Source organism: Peromyscus californicus, unplaced genomic scaffold, assembly GCF_007827085.1.
Source record: "Peromyscus californicus insignis strain IS unplaced genomic scaffold, ASM782708v3 Scaffold_21__1_contigs__length_65335640, whole genome shotgun sequence".
Taxonomy (NCBI): Eukaryota; Metazoa; Chordata; class Mammalia; order Rodentia; family Cricetidae; genus Peromyscus; species Peromyscus californicus.
The window spans coordinates 18,634,385-18,660,576 of record NW_026294514.1 but is presented as its reverse complement, the minus strand read 5'-3'; the positions used below and the strand labels follow the sequence as shown (position 1 = coordinate 18,660,576).

At 44.6% G+C, this 26,192-nt stretch overlaps 2 protein-coding genes across 6 annotated transcripts; both read left to right on the top strand.

Annotated features, from left to right (window-relative positions):
- On the top strand, nucleotides 1–20,363 carry CUNH2orf80 (chromosome unknown C2orf80 homolog). Of its 5 annotated transcripts, none has more exons than XM_052749693.1 (9): nucleotides 1–333; nucleotides 3,627–3,758; nucleotides 5,245–5,365; nucleotides 6,905–6,987; nucleotides 9,397–9,484; nucleotides 10,064–10,135; nucleotides 17,535–17,622; nucleotides 17,913–18,002; nucleotides 19,887–20,363. In XM_052749693.1, exons 2-9 carry the CDS (start codon nucleotides 3,718–3,720, stop codon nucleotides 19,922–19,924), a joined length of 621 nt encoding a protein of 206 aa, XP_052605653.1. In that variant the 5' UTR covers nucleotides 1–333; nucleotides 3,627–3,717; the 3' UTR covers nucleotides 19,925–20,363. The 5 variants fall into 5 exon arrangements, with proteins under 5 accessions (XP_052605653.1, XP_052605651.1, XP_052605650.1 ...); XM_052749691.1 differs by having other exon boundaries at nucleotides 12–292; nucleotides 17,913–18,030; XM_052749690.1 differs by having other exon boundaries at nucleotides 12–333; nucleotides 17,913–18,030.
- Nucleotides 20,364–20,475: 112 nt separating this feature from the next.
- On the top strand, nucleotides 20,476–24,596 carry LOC128117615 (gamma-crystallin A). The gene is made up of 3 exons (XM_052749695.1): nucleotides 20,476–21,996; nucleotides 22,098–22,340; nucleotides 24,262–24,596. Exons 1-3 carry the CDS (start codon nucleotides 21,988–21,990, stop codon nucleotides 24,532–24,534), a joined length of 525 nt encoding a protein of 174 aa, XP_052605655.1. The 5' UTR covers nucleotides 20,476–21,987; the 3' UTR covers nucleotides 24,535–24,596.
- The last annotated feature ends 1,596 nt before the right edge of the window (nucleotides 24,597–26,192 follow it).

The window sequence follows — 26,192 nt, the reverse complement described above, 5'->3', positions numbered from 1 at the left end:
AAAAAAAAACCTGGGGAAGTGACCTCCTCTTCTCATCTCGGTTTCCTGATTAATCATTTAGCTGGTACACCTGTGCCTACTCAGGTGAAAAGATATGTGAACTAGAGGCCAGGGTCACAATCTGTCTCAAATATACGACACCCCCCTCATATGTGCGTGGGAGGAGACAGGAGGATGTTTATAAAACTATTTTCATCCAGTCACCGTTTCCTAGCAACCAGGCAAAAGCATCTGCGTTCAGGATGACTTTGAGCAGCAGCTCAAGCCTTCCAATGCTCAAGCCGGCCTTCAGGTACCAAGAAGAACAGAAGGGCTACAATTAGCCTCCAGTTGGTGAGACGTTCTGGGGAGTGGGGGAGGAGGTTGGTAAGAGCCTGCAACTAGTCTAATGTAGTAGACATCTATATATCACTGAGACAGGATTGTGGAGAGGGGAATCTGCTTGGAAGGTGCAGACAGTCCACAGTGCCCAGGATTCCTTAAACTATGGGGATTGTGACTTGGAGTGGGGGGACTTGATGTCTATAAAGAAGCTAGAGCTTGAGGCAGCAGACATCTTAGCAGTGTCCCTTTTGGGTGTATCTCAAGGTAATGATCTTGGTTCCTTTAGAGCTCTAGAGACAGAAAAGAGTGACCGGCAAAAATCAAGTCTAACTGAATGGTCTGTGCAAATGGTTGACAACCGTAGGAGAATTTCCAGTTAACCTCACCAGACAAGAAGAAAGGCAAAACACCAGAAAGTTAATTTGCATAAGGTGACACAGCTAGTTGGTGGTCTTTCAAGGTCTCCTGATCCCTTGCCTAGTGATCTAGAGGTGGTAGGCACCCGTATTGTTAATATTTAAAATATTATATATATGATACAACTTCAGATATTATACCATGTTGGGATGGGGGTGCTAAGAGAAAGCTGTGGCAGCAAAGACACAAATTTGTAATTCATAAGTATGAAAATCAAAGGGCTTGCTCAGAGCTGTAAGACAAGAATTGGTTAAAGAAAATGCTAAGACCTTCATTATGCAGACTTCAAAGCTAATGATCCTGCTTTCTGCCAAGGTATTGAGCCACTTCCTGCTAAGAGACTGAGCCCACTTCCTGCCCAGAAATTGAGCCCACTTTCTATTAAGGAATGTGTGGGAGCCCACAAAAGCTTCCTAGTGAGATCTGAGCTTGCTTTACCCAGCAGGGCTGCATTAGAAGGTGGCTTGACCACATGCATGGTCACCAGGCATTTGGGATGGTCTGCACTTGGCTGTGCTTCGGGGGAGGTCTTTTGCTTTAAAAAGCCCTTTAGTAGAGACAGAAGGGGCTGGTGGGTTTTGACCCAGGCTCTCCCAAGGCTATCCTGTGTTTCTAACTGTCTCTTTCCTCTATATTTCTATCTACATATTCCTCATTTCTCCCTGCTCAAGAGTACCCTGGGGGGAAAAGGGGGGACAGGCCCCCCACAGGAATGAAATAGGACAAAATCCTATGAGCTTATGCTTTTATAAATTGTTGAATTAAAAGAATTTTAACACATTTCAGCCATAATGGAATGATAGAATGTCAGGGTGAAGTCTGGCAAGAAGTTAACTAGACCCGTTTTTTGTGTATTTGGTTTTTTTTCTTGTTTGTTTGTTTGTTTTGTTTGTTGCTTTTTGTTTTTGTTTCTTGTAACATCAGAGAGCCAAGCAGCTTGACCATGGTCACATCGATCACTTGTAGAGGGGATGCCCCATCCTGGTGCCTGGCTTCTCCTAGACCATGAGGCCTCCTTTCTAACTTGCGACATTCTCTCCCATCCTCTCCTGATCAGAGCAATAGCTGTATCTTCTATGCAAGGCTCCTTCACCTCTTCATAGCCATGTGCTTCTTCTCACAGGCTGAAGGAGATGCAGCAGCAGGAAGAGCAAGTTATCTCTTCAATTATTTTTTTATTTTTTATTTTTTTTTGGTTTTTCGAGACAGGGTTTCTCTGTGTAGCTTATTTTTAAAGGAGGGACTTTAAATCACTTGTACAATTTAAATAGTCTGTCAACATTTTTGTTCCATCTATAATCAGTCGTCTTCTCCAGAGAAACAAAATCAGGAGGTGTGTGTGTGTGTGTGTGTGTGTGTGTGTGTGTGTGTGTGTGTGTGTGTATACACTTGCAGTCTGTACTGAAGACAGCTAAGGAACTAGCACAAATAAGCAGCGGGGGGGGGGGGGGGGGGGGGGACTGATTTTAAAGAAACTGATTCCCATGATTGGGAGGCTTGATCAGTTGGAATTTGATAAAGAGGATCAGCAGTCTGGAGACCCCAGAAAGAGCTGCAGTTAGAGTCTAAGCTCTCTGCTGGCAGATTTCCTTCTTGCTAGGAGAGGTTAATCCTTGCTCCTTCAAGGCTTTCAACCAATTAGGAAAGGCTCACTCACATTATGCAGGGAAATATACTTTAAAGTCTTTCAATTTAAGTGTTTATCTCATCCAGAAAACAATTTTATAAAAACATCCAGAATAATGTTTTTGTTTGTTTGTTTGTTTGGTATGGTTTGGTTTTTTTTTCAAGACAAGGTTTCTCTGTGTAGCCCTGGCTGTCTTGGAACTCACTCTGTAGACCAGGCTGGCCTCGAACTCACAGAGATCCACCTGCCTCTGCCTCCCAAGTGCTGGGATTAAAGGCGGTTAACCAAATATCTACTAATGGTGATTCAGTCACGATGATTCATCAAACTAGTCGTCACAATGTGCTTCAGATCTTTTTAAATTAATACAGATGGAGCTGGTAGGTTGGAGTACTAGTCATACTTGTTGCTGAGTTCTCCCATTCAGCAGTAATGATTTTTTTTCCACAAACGTGTGTGTGTGTGTGTGTGTGTGTGTGTGTGTGTGTGTGTGTGTGTGTGTGATTTCAGAGCCCCTTTGATCCCATTACCCTTCCAGTTCAAAGTCAAGGCGGGCACTGAAGACACATCTGCCACTATTGTGTCGCCTGTCAAGGGACAGTCCCTGACAGCTCTGGAAAGTCACGGACAGTTCCATCGCCAGCTGTCACTCCAGCATGAACACACTGAGAGCCACGGTGTGGACCGCACCCAGGGCACTTCCCATATATCCAGACCACAAGTCAGCCTGTGTGAGTGGTTCTGCCCAAAGAGCCTTCTCAACCGCTGCCTGAACCATCCCGGTCTCAGAACCTAGATGAGTGTGAGAACGCGCACACAGTGAATGTGAGGGAAACTTGAAAGAGGGCAAGCAAGGTGGCTCAGCAGGTCAAAACACTTAAGCAAAATACCTAACCTCAGGTCTGAGCACCTGAGTCCCATCCCTGGGTGACACCGCAAGAGAACCAACTCCTGAGAGTTGTGCTCTGACCTCCACCCTTATTTACGCATGGCACATGGGCACCTGCCCTCAAAGGCACACACAAATTAAGTGACTTAATAAATGTATTTCTTGGAATTAAAACTTAAGGAACAAGCCGTCAGGTGGGCACAAGGTCCAGGGCTAGCCTCCGGGTCCCTTTCTGACTTGGCACTTGCTGGATAGGAGAAGGTCTGAATTCTGGATGCTCTTGGATCCCTTCCACAGCCTCGGATTCCATGACTGGTATTTGCAGCAACAGCATCCCTAATTCATATTCTCTCTGATTTGCTGCTGTAGTTTCTAGGCTTTGCAGAAATTGCTCTTCCTAAAGCCTATCAGGTGGAGCGCAAGCTACCTACCGGTACCTGCCCAGCCCCGGCCTCCCATCATGGAAAAGAGGCTTGTAAAGCAGGAGGTGAAGAGGCTCCTGTGAGTATCGCTGAAATAACTTTCGTCTCTGACCCTTGCGTTTGGAACGCTGCCACAGATGGTCTGGATGTTGGCGGGTGGACAAAAAGCTAAGGAGGGGGGGATCTCTCTGTTCAGTGGGAGAAAGCCGGTAGACGCTCTGGCCTCTGTCTCTGCCAGGCGGGCACATGTGGTGCCGGGCAGGACGCAGAGTCTCTTGGGAAAATGCTTCTGCAGCAGCATGCCTGAGCAAGGCACCCCCAAAGCCTAGGGGGGACAGGATGCATCACTGAAAGGGACAGCACTTACTGGTAAAAGCTGTAGATGCCTAGATTGCCCTAGGGCCCAGTGTTCAAACCAGAGTCTCTGCCACTTCTATTACCAAGCTTAACAACCAAACAACCCATTTCCTTTATCTTGACTTCTAAACTTTCTTGACTGATAAAGATCAAGTCTCCCATACATTTCCCCCCATCCCATTCAGTCTTTCTTCAACCTGGTACTTCAAAAATGTTGATTAAAAAAAAATCACAGATCATACGAGAAGTCATATTTTATTTTGTATGTATTGTTGACACAACACTAATAAGTTTCTTTTTTCATCAAAGACCTTATCATCGATTCCATCAAATGTCATTTGTCTGCCTATAAAGATGATTGTCTTCTACTAAACCTTTAAGAGATGCTGGAATAGGCACGTGTGGAACTCACTCGTGTTTACACATATGTGTTTGGAAGCCAGTATGACAAGAAAAAACAAACGGTAGTTAAGAACGCCAGCTCTGACAGCTGTAGTGATGCATGCCTTTAATCCCGGCACTCCGGGAGGCAGAGGCAGGTGGATCTCTGAATTCAAGGCTGGCTTTCTCTACAGAGTTCTGGGACAGCCGTGACTACACAGAGACCCTGTCTCAGATCAATAAATAAATAAATATTTCCTTGCTGACCATGTTAACTCCAGGCAGAGTGCCCAATGCTAGTGTGTTCTGTGGGAAATATTTTAAAAAACACATTCTTTCATGTTATAGCCTTTCTTGGAGTATAAACACCCCTAGGTGGTGTGTCTGTTTCTATTTCCTGCTGGGATTAAAGGCATGTAATACCATACCCAGCAGGAAATCTTTATTTTTTACAATGGAGCTTAGCCCTCCTCTTGCAAATATATATATAATATTTATATATATATATATATATTTTTTATATATATAAATATATTATATATATATTTTCTGTGTGTTGACATTTTACATTCTTCCTGCTTTCCAATGATGAATTTAATGTTAAGATAAATGTGATTTAAGTTCATTGTGATTAGTTGTTTCAAACCTGTAGCCTTTGGAGATCACTATGCAAACCAAAATTGAATATTAACAGCTACTAAACCATCAATGACTTCTGTGGCATTTTTGTCGGCGTGGGGGGAGGGATTGGGGGAAAAAAAGCCTCTTTCTGAAGACGGAACCCTATATTGTTCCCCATAGTTCAATGCTGCTCTCTTGCTTTTAAGGGGAGAGTATATTGGCATCAGACTTCGGGAAAATGAATTTGATCCAAAAGGAAGAGGTCACCTCACCTTTCTAGATGAGATGGTAAAGAACGTCATGCTAGTGCAACTCCCATTGCCTTCTGTATGTAATAAGGGGACGGAACAGGGATCAAATGTATATGTGACACACACCACACACACACACACTCACATCCGCATGCACACAGGTACCCCATCCTGAGGTTGTCCCTGTGATCATCTTCATCCACTAAGTAGAAAGCAGAAAGAGAATATGAAAATAAACATAGGTGAGAAAAGATTAAAACCAAACGACTGCAAGCTAAAATGTTAAAGACCTCGACAAAATTAGCAATAGCGCAGTTCTCAACTCTAATCACCTCTCATCGTTTGCATTAGCGCAGTGAAGGCAAAGTGACACATGACCCTAGAATCCTTTTCGTTACTTGTACTGAGCCCGGGCTCACGTGAAGTTCTGCTAGCTCTCTCCACAGAAATTAGAGAAGAAACTATAGAAAGATTTAATCCAAAAGAAATCAGTAAACTCAGTTTACCTCCTGCCCACAAGCTATCCTTGCACTAAGAGGGATGTGTCTCTTTTCCTCAGTTTCCCTCTGTGTGAAACCAGGGTTTATAGTTAAACACACCACACAGGAAGTTAAACTGATCAGAGCTGTACTTCTCAAACTTTAATGAGGTATTATTACAGAGCTATTTTGATTCTGGAGGTTGTGTGGGTAGGGCTGGGTGCTTGTATTTCTAATGAGTATGACCAGTGTGACTGGTCCCGATATCAGACTCCAGATGAGGTTTCAACAGATGACCGTGGTCCAAACCCCTTATTTATTATTTAGGTCAACATTTTACTTTAGTCGGGTCCCTGGAGGGCATCATTGCATTATTTAGAAATTCTTAGAACCATAACCAAACCCAGACCAACCTTCGCTTTCCTGGATATAAGGATGAAAAGGAAATGTTGATAGTAAGTGGTAAACACGTTTATTAAGTAAGAGCTTACAGATGACCTGGGGAAGGGTCACCACCGTGATAAGCATCAACACAAAAATTGACCCTGTTTTGTACTGGGTGTGAGGCTGTCCACCTGTCACTCAGTCAGGTCTATCTGGCCCGTTGCTCATGCAATGTCCCCCTGGAATGACCTTCTCCATCTGCAGAAACCCCCCTTTCCTACAAGCCCTAGCTCTGAGGATGCTTCCTCAGTGAACTCTTCCAGGATTGTTTCTGTCTCCCCAGGTGAGCGCCACAGTACCTCCCTCCACGTTCCCACACCTCCCCTGTCCCCTGGGAGTGCATTTCTAACACCAAACAGGATCCGAAAATGTTCTCTGTAGCCTTCTTTCTCCAAGGGAGGCCCAATGCTCATCCTTACCCAAGAATAAACCCTTGACGATCCCAATGTGAAGCCACATTCCCTAATTCCCAGTTGAGGGTTCTTTCTTTCCTGGACCACACACAGCAAGTGATTATTTAGTGGGAGATAAAGTAAATGCCCGACGATCCTGAAATAGCTCTAGCTGAGCATCAGACTATTTATAAATAATAATCCTCCCCAGTTGAAACATGGTTTAGTGATGCCATTGTCCGGGGAAGTGTTTTGCCAGGATCTGAACCCACACCCTCTCTCTCTATTTCCTGCTTCCAGGCCCACTACGACTTGGCCATCAGTGTTGCTTGCCAATGGCTAGATCCCTCAGAAGACTTAACTTGGCTCCAGTGGGAGAAAGTGTAAGCTGAAACATGTTTCATGTTTTTCTTTTTAATCTATCTATTTATTTAATGTGGATAGGGAGACAAGCATGTACGCGCATTCCTGTGTAGGGATGTGGGTGTATGCAGAGGTCAGGGGTCAATGTCAGTGTCTTCCTCTGTCACTCTTCATCTTAGTTTTTGAGAGAGCTCCCACTGGATCTGGAGCTCGCCACCAGCAAGCCCAGCTGGCCAGCAAACTCCAGGGAGCCTCCTGTCCTCACGGCCATCTCCCCAGCACTAGGATTGCAGGATGTGCCACCATGCCCAGATTTTGACATGGATGATGGGGAGGGCTCCAAACTCAGGTCCTCATGCTTGCACAGGACAAGCACTCTGCCTACTGAGACAGCTCCTCAGCCCTTGCGGCTTTCCCTTGTAAAACATGACTCTCGTTGACGGAGGACGTTCCAGCCCTCTCTGGCATCTTCTTATGAGGTACTGTGACGTACACACACAAGGCAAACTTCTCCTCCAGCTGGAAGCTGAAGACAGCTCCAGCTTGAGGTCGTCATAGGTATGCTCACACAGTATTTCTAATCATTGGTTTCTGTCAAGTACATAAAAAAAAAAAAAAAAAAAAAATCTTGCATGGGCTGCTCTTCCTGAGAAGCTCACATGACTTCAAGCTATTATTCTTAGCCAGTTCTGTAGGTAAAGCCTGAAATTGCTTCCCAAGGACGATCTTACAGTTTCTGGAGCCTGTGAGTAGCGAAGTGCTGGAGTCTGTCCGATCATTTCCTCCCCAGGGTTATCAGCATTTTCCTTCAAGTGTGGTGACTCAGCAGGTGCATTCGACTGGCCAGACAGGGAACTGAGAGGCCACGAGGAATAGCTCATTCCAAAGTCCAGACACTGTTTCTACCCCATGGTCCTGGCTCAAGGTCACGGTTAGGAATGGACAGCAATAAGCAGAAAATCCAGTTTGAACAAGCTTAGGGAAGGAACCAGAGTGAGGGGGAGGGGGGAGACGAGACATCGAGAGGATGGGAGAAGGTGGGGGGAGGCAAGTTGAATTGCCCCTGTAGCTGAAAAGTTTGTGAACTAGACTGTTAGGCACAGTAATTCCGAGCGCAGACTGACGAGCCTCAGTGGGCTTGTCAACAAGCCTGACTGTCGGAATTCAACCACTGGAGCTCACGGGGTGGAAAGAGAGAGCAAGTTCCCTCAAAGTGTCTTCTAACCTTCACAGCTGTTCCACAGTGAGGCAAGCTCTCTCTCTCTCTCTCTCTCTCTCTCTCTCTCTCTCTCTCTCTCTCTCTCTCTCTCTCTCTCTCTCTCTCCCTCTCTTTTCTGTCTCTCTCTCTCCCTCTCTTTCTCTCTCTCCCTCTCTGTCTCTCTCTATCTCTCTGTCTCTGTCTCTCTCTCTCTCTGTCTCTCTCTCTCTCTCTCTCACACACACACACACACACACACACACACACACACACACAATGTGATCCCTCTCCCCACCTCTCCCTCTCTTCTCTTTCTCCCTCTCTGTCTTCTCTTCCCCCCCCCACCACACTAAATAAATGTGATATATTTTTTTTAAACTTCCCCTGATGCTGCCAGCCCCTGCCTCTAGTCTCTTTCTCCCAGGTGGACACCGTTAGAGTCAGCTCACTTCATAACACGGTTCAGTCCAAACCAGGACCGATTTAAACAAACAACAAGCAGACCTGGCACGTGTCTCAATGTCTCTGTTTCCTGACTCGTCAGGACGTGGGACACACCATTCTCAGGAGCTAGGGATATTTCCAGCCTCCCTAAAGGTGTGCAAGCTTGCAGTAAAGTCAGGCAGGTTCCTCCAAGCGGATGACGGGAAGCAGGGTGGATACCTGCTAGCAAAGCCGTAACCAGCCATCATGGGGCCAGTCACCATTTGTGACAGCTTTAGTAAAAAAACAGACAAAAAAAAAAAAAAATTCGTCACTTTGTTGGAAGATTAGCAATTCAAAGTAGGTGTTTCAAAGACAGAAAATCAATCATATTAATCCTATTTAAAAAGTGGATAATGCGCAGCCATTGCTGGCTACTTAGGGATTAGCATCACAACCTTAGCAAGTATCAAAAAGAACAAGCGTAGGAGCCCGGAAGATAGTGGCTCAGCCAGCGCTTACCATGTGAGCAAGGGGACCCGAGTGTGATCCCCAGAACCCACGGAAAATACTGGGCATGGTGGCATGCATTTATAATCACAGCACTGAAGAGGCAAAGATGTGGATCCCTGGTGTTTGACGGCAGCCTAGCCCACTTGCTGAGCCCCAGGTCCAGTGGGAGACCCTGACTCAAAAACCAAGGTGGGTGGCTCCAGAGGAGTGACATCTGAGGGTGGCCTCTCCATCCTCCATACACACAAGCGCCACCCCCAGCCCCCAACTCTTCTCTATCCATATTTCCCCTTAGGAAAATGCCACTTCATGGCAGACCTCTGTATCCAAACCGAAAAGAGCGAGAAGCGGTGATCTTATCCTCTTACGCCGGAGTCTTAATGGTGAGGGGAAGAACACTGTGTATGCATACATCCCGTGTGTCTTTCTTTCTTTTTATTTTTTTATTTTATTTTTATTTTTATTTTTTGCCCTTTCAGGACAGGGTTTCTCTGTGTAGAGACTATCCTGGAACTGACTCTGTAGCCAGGGCTGGCCTCAAACTCACAGAGCTCTACCTGCCTCTGCCTCCCGAGTGCTCAGATCAAAGGCGTGTGTGTCCCCCACACCCAGCTTCATTATATGACTTCTAAGCCCATTTTGGTACTAATGCATAGTTACGTGTTTTAAATATTGCTTCTAAATGCCTAGGGTTTATTAATAGTAAAATTTATGATTTTTAAATGCATAATAGAAAAATTTGGCTTCCATACTGTATTGCAAAAAAATATTTGTGGGAGACAAGGAAAAAAAAAAGATGAGAGATGTTAGTGTCTAGAAAACTTGTCTACCCATTCATCTAGAAATTATTATTTAGTTGCTGTGCTTCCTTACACTGTACTAGACCCACTGGAGGGGCAGGAATTCTGTTTTTTAATCAAGAAAAAACCACAATATGACAACACATTGTTTTTATTTCACAGAACAGTATCCCAGTTGAGGAAGTCCTCAGAATCTACGGGGCTCTTTCTTCTGCCAGTCCTGATTCTACCAAGGTAAGGGTGATATGGGACTATTAATACCAGGCATATATACATGCTAGGGATTGAACTTGGGGCCTGTTTATGGGTATATGCTAAGCAAATGCTCTACCACTGACATACATTTCCAGAACTTAGCTCATAGCTCTTTATGTGTATGTATCTGTGTCTGTGAGTGTGTGTGTGTGTGTGTGTGTGTGTGTGTGTGTGTGTGTGTGTTTGTTGCTAGGGACTCTACTCAGAGTCTTCTACATGCTAAGCATCCACTCTACCATTGAGCTACATTCCCAGCCCCTGAATGAGATTATTTAGCATATACATTCACAATGATATATTTTCAGGCATCAGATTAAATAACAATTTTAGGTCCAAAAGTAAAAACTGAGATATTCGGATTACTCATCAAATAAAGGCTCCTGTAGTCAATCCCGACCCCCTGGTTCAATTCCCAAAATCTATGTAGTAGAAGGAGAGAACACACTCCTGCAAGCTGACCTCTGACCTCCACATGAACGATTATGGCACACAAGTGCCCACTCCTCCAAATAAATAATTGTATTGTTTTTGTTTTTCGAGACAGGGTTTCTCGGTGCAGCCCTGGCTGTGTAGCCCAGGCTGGCCTCGAACCCAGAGATCCGACTGCCTCCTGAGTGCTGGGATTAAAGGCATGTGCACCCACTGCCCAGCAATAATTCTAATTTTAATAAAGGTAAAAACCAGGAACAACCCCATCTTGAGTCACACGTGCTTGTAAAATGCCCCCTTTTACGTGGAGCAGCACACAGGAACTGCCGATGAGTTTTGTGGGTGGCTGAGTCGGCAGCAGGGAGAGCACTGGGTTAGGAGTCCAGCTCCTTGTTTCTGCCCACTGTAACTTCTCCCGAATGCTCTCAGTGACGTGCACCGAGGAAGCCACACTCTGCCGTTTGTTTGATGCATTCGACCATCCAGATTGAGGGGCAGGTCCATGAGGCTTCTGCTCAAGATAAAAAGCCCAGCTAATGGTGGCCACCTGCCCCTCTCTCACGAGCTTCTTGGGCGTCATCAGGAGAGCTCTGCTTTTTCCCTCTCCAGAGCCCTCGATGGGTCCTTTTTCCTTCTTGGGGCCTCTATATTTTATTACTTTATTTTAAAAAGTGTTCGGTTATTGGATGTGGTGGCACATACCTGAAATCCCAGCACTTAGGTGATGGAGGCAGGAGATCAGGAGTTTAAGGTCATCCTTGGCTACATAGGGAATTCAGGCCAAGGCTAGAAGGTGGGGTTGTTGTGGCCATTAAGTGAGTCAGTCCCATGAAGCCCTAGTGGTTGGCACATGAAAACCTCAAAACAATAGCTAGAATTAAGGTATTGGAACTCAAGACTGGGCAATTAAGTCAATCTATGTTCTACATCAGGATTTAATTTATTTCTTTTTCTTTTCTTTTCCCCTCCTCCGAGACAGGGTTTCTCTGTGTAGCCCTGGCTGTCTTGGAACTCATTCTGTAGAACAAGCTGGTCTCAAACTCAGAGATCTACTTGCCTCTGCCTCCCTAGTGCTGGGACTAAAGGTGTGCGCCACCATGGCTGGTTTATTTTTCCTTTCCTTTCCTTTCCTTTCCTTTTCTTTCTTCCTTTCTTGTGAAGTAGTCCAGGCTGGCCTTGACCTTGTTAAGTAGCCCAATCGACCCTGAACTTGAAGCAATTCCCATCTCAGTATCTGTCCCACTGGCATATACCACCATACCTAGCTTTGTATCAGGAGTTCTTAACATCTCGAGCCGGACAATTCTGTATTGTATGTGTTGGAAGCTGGGTCTGGGAACTGCCACGTGCAGAGAGGTATTTAGCACTACCCCTAACATCTAGCTAGCTGAGGCAAGACGCTTCTCTCCACTTGTGACTGTTAAAAATGCTTCCCAACTGTCAAATGTGTCTTAGGGACAAAATCACATCTGACTGAGACTCCCGGCTCTAAGTATCCAAACATTAAACAGCTAATCAAGTGTGTGTGTGTTATTAACACAATGCAAACTTGGCCTGTCTGAGGTAACTAATTCCCCAGATGATTGCGGTTTGAGGAAGCAACCCTAGCAGCCCCTCTCCGGCCAGGAGCTCCCACTCACCCCTTACAGAATTGCAGGCTCAACTCCATCCAGGGAACTTTCTTCACACTTGGATGGGGAACCGGCAGGATCTGTCAGTGGCAATGTAGCATTTCAAAAATGAAACTGCAGGGCAAACCTTAAAATAGCCTTTTGGGGGTTAACAAAACTTCAAACGTAATGGTTTTAATTAGAAGCCAGAGTGCTTTAAAAACAGTAGGTGTGGTCAAAGGTTCTGTAATTACCGCTGATATCGGAATGACCTTGGACTCCTTTGGATAAAATGTCTCCTACGCAACAGCTGAAATAGACCAGAGTTTCTAAACCAGAGTTTAAAACCCAGTAGGATATAAACCAGATTAGGATGAATTTCCGGCAACTGGAAAGGATTTACGGGACTGTGCGCCGCCTAGTGGCTTTCTCTGGAATTCTCTGCTGCCCCCTGGTGATAGAAAGGCGGAACAGGCAAGTCCTGTTCACTATCAGCCACAGGCTCCTGATAAATGGCGTTTTTTGTTAATAAGGGATTTGGTTTTCTGTTTGTTTTGTTTTGTTTTTTGATGAGGAGTCTGGACCCAGAAAAGGTTCCATTAAGGGCTTTCCATAAGTGTGGGACATTTACAACTGTCTCCAGATAAATACAAAATGCCCAACGTGAATTAAACTGAAGGAAAAGCACACCTCTTCCGTAAGTCTATAAAGCACCTGATCAAAACATTCTTCAGCCTCATTCGATGGAAGAAAAGTGGACAAAAGAAAGGAAGGCCGAGAGAATAAAAGGGATGGAAGGAGAGAAGGGTACTGAACAAAGAACCCCGGGGCCTCAGCTTTCCTGTGTCTTCCCAAAGATCGTCCCATCTGAGCTCGCGTTCAAACCCATCCTAAGCAACACTCAGACATCAAAACTCCCGAGGCAAAGCAGAGGGGACCCAGACACAGACCCATCCCTTCCTAGCTGCGTGCCTCACATAAGTTATTTTTCCCTGACCTCAAGCTTTCTATGTGTAAGTAGGTCTGAGGTCCCGTCCCCAACCACACCAGGCTGTTCTGAGGATTAGGTGGGACCGTGCATATCAATTACATGATGGCCCAAGGGGAGCCTTCCAGAGGACTGCCTTTACTACAAAGTCCACCCTGCTGGGGACACCAGCCTCCTCCTTCCGGCCAGCAACACTTCTCTCAGTGCCAAGCTTCCTCTACCCTCTCTCGTTTACTTCATTACCTCCTTGAAGGATTTTCCCTCAAATTAATTTGTACAGACATGAAGATGTGGCCCTGTTGTAAACAGAGGAACCTACATTCTCTCTTTCTTTCTTTCTTTCTTTCTTTCTTTCTTTCTTTCTTTCTTTCTTTCTTTCTTTCTTTCTTTCTCTTCCTTCCTTCCTTCCTTCCTTCTCTCTCTCTCTCTCTCTCTCTCTCTCTCTCTCTCTCTCTCTCTCTCTCTCTCTCTCTCTCTCTTTCTTTCTTTCTTCCAAGACAGTGTTTCTCTGTGTAACCACCCTGGCTGTCCAGGAACTCTCTCTGCAGACCAGGCTGGCCTTAAACTCATAGAGATCCGCCTGTGAACCTACATTTTCAACGAAAGCTGGAGATTGACACATTGGAGTAACCGGGGATCCAAAAACACGCCTTTGATAATAGTTACGTCCACACAGACTCCAGGTCCTAGAGGGCTTAGTATACCATCCATGTTAATTATGTCCTAATTGACACCATATATGATAACGTATAATGACTAAGCAGACAAGCCTATGGAGTACGTGAGACGTGCTGGTCTCCAGGGCTTACCGTTCTCGCCTGCCGATCATGCTTTCACCACATACGCGACTTTAAGTACATGGCATTTCATCTCACACAGTGGTGGGTTCTGTTTATGTTTCTGTAGTGCTGAGATTGAAGACAGTGCCTTGTGCCTCCTGCACCTCCTAGACAAGCACTCTATCTCGGAGCCACATCTTGAGTCTTGCGAGTGCGTGTGTGTGTGCGTGTGCGTGTGCGTGTGTGTGTGTGTGTGTGTGTGTGTGAGTGCGCGCGCGTGCGCGCGCTCGTACATATGTGCACCTGTTTTTGGAGGCCCAAGGTCAACATCATGTGTCCTCCTCAATCACGCAACACCTTTAATTTTACTTTAATTTTTAATTTTACTTCATGTTTGTGAGTGTGTGTGTGTGTGTGTGTAGTGTGCATTCTGTGTATATGCATAGTTGCATGTGTGTGCATGCCCAAGTGTGCAAATGCACGTGGAAGCCAGAGGCTCTTTGTTTATCAAGGGATGGTGGTATCTCTCTTGCTGAGTAAGAGGGAGTTTAGACTACTGAGTTGTTGCCTCCATGTGTTTCTGTTCCTGGATGGTGCGTGCCTAGGAAGTTTTGCTAAACTGTGGAGTATGAGCTTGCTCAACGCTTCCATGAAGCATGTTGTTTTCCAAAGTGACAACACTGTTCTATCAGCAGTGTGTGCTATCTACACTGCTGTTTCCAAAGTAGAGAGAATGTGTAAATTAGGAGTTCACCCTGGACTTTGTTGGTAGCGGTTGTTATGGATTTGTGTTTGTTTGTTTGTTTGTTTGAGAGGAAGTCTCATAGCACAGGCTGACCTCAAACTCACCACATAGGAAAGGACGACTTTGAACTTGTAATCCTCGTGCCTCCGTCATCTGTGGCTTCAAATCATATTCTGATCACCTATCAACAACTATATGTATTTCCTCTCTGGGAAAGTGCGCATTAAGGTCATTGGTCCATCTTTCTGATGAATTGTTCCATCTCTTTCCATCTCCCCATTTATGCCTCCCCCTCCCCCCAAGACTGATTCATAACTTTTGGAAAAACTACTATAGGATAGCATCAGCCTAGGCATAGGCTTTCCCAATAATTTGTCAGTTTTTTCACCAACATTAAAATGTTCTGAAATATATTCTTGCAATATCCCAGCTACATTTTCAGAACTCCCTGGGTATGTGTGAGCTATCTTTCCAAACAATATGCCTGGTTTCATCTCTGGTAAGCCAGATAGCTATAACAGTCTGTCCAGTTGTTTTGACCCCAAGGGTCAGAGCCCACCCACCCCCACTTCCTGTCTTGATGAGGTCATAACAATATTTTTATTTATCTATTTAAAATATATTTATATCATTTCACCTCTCCCTTGCCTCCTTTTTGCCCTCCTCCCTCCACTCCTCCTCCCCTTTACTGTTGCCATAGCGATACTTTGATAAATTACCACTTCAGTTTGATAGGCAGGAGATAAAGACATGATCCTTACCTCACTTGTGTCTCTCCATGACTTCTTTGGATCAGTTCCTGCATGCCTTAACACATCCTCATCTCGAAGGAACTTCTGCTGACTGTGCTGTGGCATTTACCAGGCTCATGGGCTAAGATGTGACTAATACAATCCTTTAACATGGAGATGATGAGAACAGGTTCAGAGTTAAAGAAAACACGATTAACTCCAGATTAGGATCCAAGCGTCACCCTGCTTTTATAATAATCCTTTATATAAACCACACAGGAAGCTAAGTGAATGGCTGGTGTGAGTCATAGATTATCAGGACTCGGGAAACATCATCAGATAGTCAGGTTGGCAGTGACCTCTGCAAATCTCAGGTTTACCTCCTCTCAGGCAAGAACACCGGAGCCCAATAAATACCTGCTTTTTTGGTTTTGTTTTTATCAAGGATGGCACACAAGCCTGCTTCCCTTTCCTTATGCCTGACATACAGCAGCTGTAGCTACCCTTTCTGACCTAAATTCTCTTTTCTCATAGTTTTTGTGCCATAAGGTCACCTTCCTAAACAGGCATTTCAGTTTGTTTCCTGATGCTGTCATAAAGAACCTGACACTTTGGGAGATAAAGGGTTTGTGTGACTCACAGTTCCAGGGTCTAGTCCATTACGGTGGGGAGGTCAAGGGGCAGGAACTTGGAGCACTCGAAGGTCACAATACATCCACAGTCAAGGCAGAGCGCAGTGAGTTAGTGCATGCTCGCTAGAGTTTGGCTTCACTATTAACACAAACCACTGTCCCCCCGCTAGGGAATAGTGCCACCCACGGTGGGGAGGATCTTCCCACCTATATTAATGCCATGAGAATAATACCCCATGGCTGTGCCCACAGGCCAACCTAATCTGAACAATTGCTGATTGAGATTCCCCCTCCCAGGTGTGAAGTTGACGTTCCAAACACATCACAATGAGAGCAATGTGTATTTGCAGTATACGAAGATTGTTCCACAGCGTGATACAGGATGTAAAAGTAGCCTTACCACCCCACGTGTCCTGCTGCAAGGCCATGCATGCTATAATGATGCAGCTCACATTCAAACACGGCCAAACTGGAAATAACATCCATGTTGTTAACTGCTAGTGCCTCGACTAAAACCATAGTGATTCAGCTACTTAAGAACTTTGGGGAGGGGCTATTATCTGTTAGGTACGCTCCAAGGCTCTGAAATTAAATGACCTCTCTGCTTCCACCTTCCCATGTATTCCTCACATAGAAGCCAAGGGGATCTTTTTGTTTGATTTATTTTTTTTTCTTTGCTGGGAGTGAATCAAGGGCCTTTGCATGGCAGACAAGCATTTGTCCACTGAGCCCCCAGATGATCTTAAAAAATTTAAATCAGATTCTGTTGTTCTGGTGTTTTAAAACATTCCAGGGGGAAATAAGCCTCCCCCAGGCCGAATCTCTTCATTGGTTATCTAACACAAAGTAGTCAGTCCTGGATCATAGACACACAGCCTCACTAAATGGACCCATCAGGTTGTATTGGTATATTTATGCATTTATATACATGTGACAATAATAAATTAGGCCACCAGTTAGAGATGGAAGGACATGGGAGGAGTTGGGGAGAAGAGAGAATGGAGGAAGCTATGTAATTATATATATATATATATATATATATATATATATATATATATTAAAGATTACTAATAAAGCTAAGAGCACGCTAAAAACATTCCAGGGGCGTAAGTAGCAGTGCCCAGCCTATACTGTGCATCGGTTTGTGGGGGCAGGAGGCAGCAGATGAGGGCATGATGTCGGGGGCAGGTTCCTCCCTCAGACAAGGGAATACTTGAGCACCACAGCAAAGGAAAGGCGGGACCCTGGGGCAGAAAAGGGACTTTTGCCCGGAGAGGGAACTGTGAGGAATGTCCGGTGCAAACGGGACTTCTGTGTTATGGGAACAAGCACGGAGCAGAGGATGTGGTCACCCTCCTTTCAGGTGCCTCGGCGACACGGTTCACCAGGACTCGGGGTGCTGTAAGTAGCAGGTGCTCCCAGATGAGGCTCACACAGCTGTGAAACAGAACTGTCTTCTTTCAGGTCTCCCAGGCTCTGTTACCCCGCCGCTCCCTGCACCCCTTTGCCATGTTGACAGCACCCAACGCAGCAGAGTGCAACCGCAGACAGAGTAAGTCTGCTTCCTTCCGGCAGTGGAGAGCATTAAGTAGGCCCACCGAGTGAGGAGTGAGGTTAAATGATGACACTGATTAGATTTCTATCTGGTGAGATTAAAAAAAAAAAAAAAGCCCCTTCAAAACTTGAGTTCCCCTTTCCTACATTACCCTAACCAGAAAGGTTTATTTCTTAGATCTTTGGTGGCGGGGAGCAATGCAATCCAGAAAGGCAAGATCTAAGATGGTGGTGGATACATTTTTCTACAGGTTTATTCTCTGACGTGGGTACTCTCCATGTCTGCAGGTGTCAAGCTGAGGAGAGGAGCAATGGCTAAAAAAACCTCCAGCAGCAATACAAAGAGAGCAATGGTACCAAATGGGAATCCCGGAAAAGGTGCTCGTACACACAGCTCAAGAACAGAGTATGTCTAAACATGAGCGTTGTGGGTGACTTTGTCTACATTGTGATAAACGTTGGTGCTCATACACACAGCTCAAGAACAGAGTCTGTCTAAACATGAGCGTTGTGGGGTGACTTTGTCTACATTGTGATTAACGTTGGTGTTCATACACACAGCTCAAGAACAGAGTCTGTCTAAACATGAGCGTTGTGGGGTGACTTTGTCTATACTGTGATGAACGTTGAGTATTTGGAGTTCGAGGTTCTGGATGTGAATACAGAGCGATTACTTATCAGCTGTATGGTTCTGAACAGACTGTTTAACCATTTCATGCCTACACTCCTTTCCCATAATTTATAACTAACAACTGTTAACATGTCTTATTCCAATATTTGCTATATATACATATCCATATCCATATGTAACAGTGGTTTGTTACAATTCTTGTTATAATTAAATGAGTAAATGTTTCATAAAATATAGAAAATATGATTTTATCTTTTCTTTCTTTTTTTTTTTTTTTTTTTTTTTTTTTTTTTTTTTTTTTTTTTGGTTTTTCAAGACAAGGTTTTTCTGTGTAGCCTTGGCTGCCCGGGAACTTGCTCTGTAGACCAGGCTAGCCTTGAAACCGCAAAGATCCGCCTGCTTCTGCCTCCCGAGTGCTAGATTTAAAGGCATGCACCACCACTGCCCAGCTTTTTCTGAGGAATTTTTTTTTAATCTTACATATTTGGTATTCACTGTTTTCCCTTATGACTTATGGCTATAATGTCGTATCTTTGAGCTGAAAAAAAAGACCCACTTTTTAAACCTCGGTGTAAAACAATTCTTTCTTCATTATTTTATTTTCATTTCCAGCCACTAGATTTCTTCATAAACTAAAAGAAAGGTGAAAACTGTCTTTACAGCTCCCAGCTATTCTGGGAAACTTCTAAGGATTTCTTTTTATTGCATTGGTAGCTTGTTTTAATCAAAATGGACATGAGCAACATTTCCCGGGAAAGCTAATCTCTCTGTGCCTTAGGACCTCATTGGGTTGTTTCAAGACCTAAATGAGTTAATGTATGCATAAAAGCTCAGAGACTCACCAAGACCATACCAAGCAGAAAGACACCTACCTGTTCCTTCTCTTCCCATTCCCGGAGAACCCACGGCATTGTGGAAGGAAGCCAAACAGAGGAAGGAGAACTTAAACTTAAATCCAAAGCAGTATATGCAAAGCTTAAAATAATACGCTACCAGTACAGAGCTGGAAAGTGACTGATGTTGGGTAATGCTAGTCCAAAGAAGTTTGACTTTTATGATTTTTAAATTTAATAGTTCCAAGCCGAGAGAAATGTTGCCTTAGTACAAAGGACACAGATTCACCATCTATCATTGCTTTTGTGACACTAGCTTTATGCCTCTCTCTTTGTCTCTTTTCCCTTCTGTCTTTCTGTTTGTGTGTATGGATCTTGATAATCTTTTCTGAACTATTAAAACTTGCACATACCCTATCAACTTACCCTGTATATTTTACTTTGTAGGTCCCAAAAGCAAAGTCATTCTCTTAAGTAACCAATTACTAACTTCAGAATCTAAAACATTGCTACTTTTATCTAATCTATTGCCCACATAGCATTCTTTTTTCACTTGCCCGAATAATGTCCCCTTTAAGGAGCCAACGTGAGATCACATACTGCTGTCAGTTGAGAAATATAATTCGTTTTCAGGTATTTCAGAAATGTTCCATAGAAACTCTTTTACATCTACATGGATCTAATGCATCTCTGTTGGTACCCGATGTTTGACTTTAACCCCCTATCGATAGAAAGCTGGTGTATGTGTCTGTGTTATACTGATGGGCTTGGTACCATAACCGTCCTTTCATTCTGCAGGTCACTTAGAAATGAGAACTAGTACCATGGATGCATAGCAGAGCCTCTGGAAGCAGACAGGAAGCTTCGCCTTAAAGCTGCGGTTGTCAACCACACACTCCCTCTGCAGTTCGCTGTTGCTGTCAGCTGCACTGGCTCTCAGGCTTGCTCTTGAGTTTTCTTCTCTTGGAAGCACAGCGCACACCTCTATCTTGGTAAAAGGAAAAAAATGTGTATATCCCATGCTGCTTCATTATATGCTTGGAAGACTGATGGAGCATTCAGAGGGCGTTCACCGTTTCTGGATGAGTTTAGACAATCTGGTTTTGATACACGTTTTAGCAAATGTGTAGCATTAAATATTGCATAGAATGCTGGAGAAGGAGGCGGTTTTCCAAAGTTTCAACCCCACATAAAATTAATTTCTCATTAGCATACTTTCAGATAGAGAAAATGTAAACTCATTCAACTTCAATAAAGTTTGAAAAGAGAAATGGATGCTGGCTTTCTCTGGGTAGAACCCGACAACTTCCAGGGAAAGAAAGTGGCCTGCTCTTTGGGGGCCTTTCCAGTTTGCAGTAACAACGTCATCAGATGAATGTCAGCACATTATACCTCTCCTTTCTTAAGGACTGGGCCAGCCATCTTTCTGTGGAATAGTCTTAGTGCCACATGCAAAGTCAGGTGAGTTTGTTGACCTCTTCTAAAAATAGTAGTGTACTCCCATGTGAGATTGTGGCTGGGGAGGTCAGTGTGGGCCTTTCTATGAGATGCTTAACCACAGCTGTACTTGAGGCTTACCAGGATCCTTGGAACACCAGGATGGACGCAGAGGAGGATATCAGTGGCCTGTGAGCCCCACCAAGCCTCCAGCTGCCGGGGACTTGGCCCAGTTTGCTTCTGTAAAGCCTTGCTAGCTGTGAGAAAGAAGACTTGCCTCTTGCAGTCTGTGCTTTTACCATCCATACAGGTCACGTGAGTGACGGCTGAGGATTTTTCATGTGGGCATTGCGCCTGCACTGCTAACTCTAGTTGGGTGTCTTTTGAGAGACTCCTCATGGGCAGGAAGCCAAATTAGGTATGACTTCACCTCCTCCATAGGCATGGACTGGGATAACAGAAGATAATCTGAGGTTGGATGATCCTCCACCCCTGCCATGGAGAAGCACTCTGCATCAGCTGGCAACAAAAAAGAAAGTTCGCATGGTGGCCAACCTGGCTCAGGGATACTGACATTTTCGTGAGGGAAAATGCAGACAAACCATAGCACTAAAAATAACGCTGGGAAAAGGGTAGTGGCTGAGAGAATGGAAAAGCCCTTTGCTTGTGTGTGTGTGTGTGTGTGTGTGTGTGTGTGTGTGTGTGTGTGTGTGTTTAAGCATTAACTCAAAAAAAATCACACATTTAAAATTTGATTTTACTACTTTCACCCACTGAATTTGCAATATATATTTATAGTAGAAAGTTAAAGAAATTTTAAAATCAAAAGGAAAAAAAATAACAGGAGGGCCATTATATATAAGCGTACCATTCCTTGATGACCAAGGTCGAACAACATTTTAGTCTCTACACAGTTCTAATCTTTTCATCTTAAACACGTGCAAGTTTGAAAAGAAAATCAAATCTGTATTATACAGATAAAGATGTGCAACTGCTTTCCAATTAGAGATTTGTTGTTTGTTTGCTTTTCTGCTGCCTCTTGGTGCCTCAGAGTGCTGCTGGAACTCATGATTCTCCTGAGCTCCCCACCAGTGGAGGCACCGACCTCCACCTCAGCACTTTCTATAGGCAAACATTGCAAAATGCTGGGTACGTCATGGATTTCTAGAGAGCTGCATAGGATGAGAAGCGCGCCCTTTGTCTCCAAGGCCATAATGGCTCTGCTGACTTCAATTCCTTTCACTGGAGTTAGTGAGGACAACTCGAAAATGCCAGAGAGAATGAGAGCCCCCTACCCCATGATCCCCAGTGAAAAAGCGAGAGAACACAGAAATCCCCTTACGCATTCCCCCCAGGTCCCTTTTGTGTGGTTCCTGCCAGCACAGCAGCCATCCTGCTATATATACCAGCTGCCACCCCTGTTCCCGTCACGCTCAACACTGATCACTTGCTGTCAACAACGATGGGAAAGGTGAGCCGAGAGAGAACCTGCCAGGTTTGCCGAGTGTTTCCTCCGTGTCGGGAACGTGCCTTCCAGTTGACCATGTTCTGTCACCTGTTCTTCCTTCCCAGATCACCTTCTACGAGGACCGCGGCTTCCAGGGCCGCTGCTATGAGTGCAGCAGCGACTGCCCCAACCTGCAAACCTACTTCAGCCGCTGCAACTCCATCAGAGTGGACAGTGGCTGCTGGATGCTCTATGAGCGCCCCAACTACCAGGGCTACCAGTACTTCCTGAGGCGTGGGGACTACCCTGACTACCAGCAGTGGATGGGATTCAGCGACTCCATCCGCTCCTGCCGCTCCATCCCTTACGTGAGTATTGCTTCAGCCTGGCTGACGTGAGAACATCGGGTGTTCCTGTTTGTCAGTTTGTGTCCACTGTGTTCTAGTGTTCTCAGCAGGGGTAGGAATGCTGGACAAGTGCTCACACTAAGTATATCAAGGCTCGACTCTCAAACCTAAATAGAAGGAATATATATATATGCTATGTATTTTTTATTTATATTTACAGCAATATATTATTTCTTACTTAAGGACATCAATGTTGTTTTAGGACATAAAAGCCATAGCACAACCTTTAAAATCAAACCCGACTGACTAATCACATACCCTTCACCCATAAAAGAAGGAAAGCCGGTCGTTTGCAATGACATGGATGAACCTAGAGGGCACTGTGCTAGAAGACATAAGCCAGGCAGGTCCCGATAAAGGTCATCTGTTCTATAAAGCAGCAGGTTTAAGGAGGGAGAGAAGATCGGGGTTGGAGACTTAGCTCAGTGGTTGGTCATGTACTTGCCTAGCAAGCATGCAGCCCTGACTTCTGTCCCAAGCAACAGTTCTGTCCTTAACAGAGAGGAGAACAATGCTTACTAGAGGCTAGAGCAGCAGAGCAGGGGACCAGAGGTTTGGAATGATGATCGTTCTGGAGATCTACTGTATAGCACATTGATGACAGTTCATGCTATGTCTCAGAGCCATTAAAAATTGCTAAAGATGAGGCTGGAAAGATGGCTCAGTGGTTAGGAGCACTGGTTACCTTTCTAGGGGACCTGGGTTCAGATCCCAGCACTCACAAATGGCTCACAACTGTCTCTAACTCCAGTTCCAGGGAATCCCATGCCCTCTTTTGGTCTCTGTGAGCACCAAGTACAACTCATGTAATATACTTACATGCACACAGGCAAACACTCATCCACATAAAATAAAAATAGATACATCTTAAACACACAGTAAAAATGCTGAAAGGATAGATTCTATGTGTCCTCACCAGAAACTGATAATGATGTGTGTATATATATATATATATATATATATATATATATATATATATATATATATATATATACCCCTATATATAATTAGGTAGATTTAACCATGGTACTTACTTTAAAAGCACCATAATATATCTAATAAATACACACATACTATTTGTCAATTTTAAAATATCTAAGTACATTTGAAACTCCATTAATTAAGTTTGGTTAGTTCTAGTGTATTCTGACTGTATTGGTGAGATTTCTCTTTACTACACTCTCCCACACCCACGTAGAACCACGGGTCTCACCTCGTGTGGCTTTGTGACTAGTTTGTTTTTTTTGTTGTTGTTTTTTTTTTTGAGACAGGGTTTCTCTGTGTAGCTTTGGAGTCTGTCCTGGAACTCACTCTGTAGACCAGGCTGGCCTCGAACTCACAGAGATCCGCCTGGCTCTGCCTCCCGAGTGCTGGGATTAAAGGCGTGCGCCAAGACCACTCAGCTATTGTCTAGTTTCTTATGAGACAGGTAACTAGGATTTCATGAGATACAGTCCGCATTTCCTGTCTTTTTTTTTTTTGGGGGGGGGGTTGAGACAGGGTTTCTCTGTGTAGCTTTTTTAAGAAATAAAAGAAAAAGGAAGGTATGTGGACTCAAAGCAAATCCGAATCATTGCACATCATGTGTACACAAGGCGGCTTCAAAGCGAGCTCGGTAGGATTCAGTTATATGGGCCGTAAAAGCTTTCACTCCCTGCCTTTTCAGTGTTAGTCTCCTCCACACGGGCTCCAGTTCACTGGTCAGGTCGCTTTATGTGGGTGCATTTCCTAATTTGCTACAACAACAGCACAAGGAGTAGGATTAGGGAAGAAGCGTACTTGACAGATGCACCCGAAACCCGTGTTTTGCGAAGGAGCAAGCAGGCTGCAACACCAGGCGTATAAATCGTCGCTTTTCCTCTTTTGTTTACCGTCACAACAGACCAGCTCTCACAGGATAAGGCTGTATGAGAGAGATGACTACCGGGGCCTTGTGTCTGAGCTCACAGAAGACTGCTCCTGCATCCATGATCGCTTCCGCCTCAATGAGATCTACTCTATGCACGTGCTGGAGGGCTGCTGGGTCCTCTACGAGATGCCCAACTACCGAGGCCGGCAGTACCTGCTCAGACCCGGAGACTACAGGCGCTACCATGACTGGGGCGCCATGGATGCCAAAGTCGGCTCCCTGAGACGGGTCATGGATTTGTACTAAGCCTTATTTTGCTCGTTTCAATCCACACACATGCAATAAATATACAACTTGTGTTCCTGGCACTAAGTGGCTCTTGTTTCTCTTTCATGTCTAAATTCTATTAAATGGCACCTTAGGGAACTTTCCCAAACCTGAAAATGTTTTGAATGCTCACCTACTTTCTTACAGTCAGGAAACAGTGCTTATTGGAAGGTCCACACCTTGGTGACCTCTGAGTCTGCAGGAGAGAGGAAGGATGAACATAAGCAACCATCAGAACCCAGAGAAAGGAGAAAATGTAAAGCCTGCCTGGGGCTACACCACGAAAGACAAGGGATTCCTAAGGGATGGGGTAGCTGATATCTCACAAGGCAGTACTCAGGAAAAGACGCTGCAGGGGCTGGGGAGATGCTCAATAAATAAAGCCCTTGCTGCACAAACTTGAGGACCAGAGTTCTGACACCCGAAACATACACAAAGCCAGAAGCCGTGGTGCACAAAGGAGAAGCCTGATTGGTCAACCGCAGTAGGGAAATATAAACTGTAATCCCGAGGTGCCTACGTAGGATGGGAGACAGGCAGGAGAATCCCCAGAAGCCATGGTGCACATCTGTAATCCTGATGTGCCTACATAGAATGAGAGACAGGCAGGAGAATCCCCAGAAGTTTCCAGGCCAGATCACCTTGTATGAGCAACAGTGAACATGAGACTCTTCAGACAACGAGGAAGGCAAACAGCTATGTCCAAAGCTGCCTTCTGACCTCTGCACATACCTATACTCACAGACATGCAAACACACACACATGCAGACATGCGCACACCTCAGATATACGTATGCACATATTTTTGAAAAGTACAGAAAAGATGTACAAAGAAAGAGGTTTAAGCAGAATTTTCCAAAGGAGAGTCCTGATTGGTCAACCTCAGTCGTGAAAACGCTAAGAGTTTAACAGCCGGCTCGCTTGCCCTGCCTCTGCTACTCAGTACAGTGACCAGCTCAGTCCAGTTCCCTTAAGGCATCGACGGTTCTGGCACTAACAGTTTTCCACGCAGGGAAACCAGGACAGATGCTATACTTTTCTGCCTTATCTCTCTGAACAAGTCACTTTTTAATCTTCTCTGTGTCTGAATTGTTTTATTGAAAACCACATGTGACAACAAATCCATGCCTCTCCAAATCCCAGAGAAGTTATGATGAAAAGGTGAGAAAAATTATGAACACATTTTGATACCTTCAAGTGATCATACAAGCATGAAGGAAGAAATGCACATACCCTCAGCCCCTTTACACACACACAACACACACACACACACACACACACACACACACAACACACACACAACACACACACACACACACACACACACACACACACACACACACACACACACGACTGGACCCTCATTTATATTACATATAAAAATTCACTCAAAATGGTATAAAGACCTGAAGTAAGAAGTGGAGCTATAAAACTTTTAAGAAGAATTATATTTATAAGCATTTATGACCTTTTATGAAACAATGATTTTTAAAAAAGTATGTAGCGTTAAAATCACATGGAATGTGGGCTGCTGGGATGGCTCAGCAGGTAAAAGCACCTGCTGCTAAGCCTAAAGACCCGAGTTCAATCCCTAGAACCCACCTGGAAGAAGGAGAGAGCCTAAATAAAATTTTAAA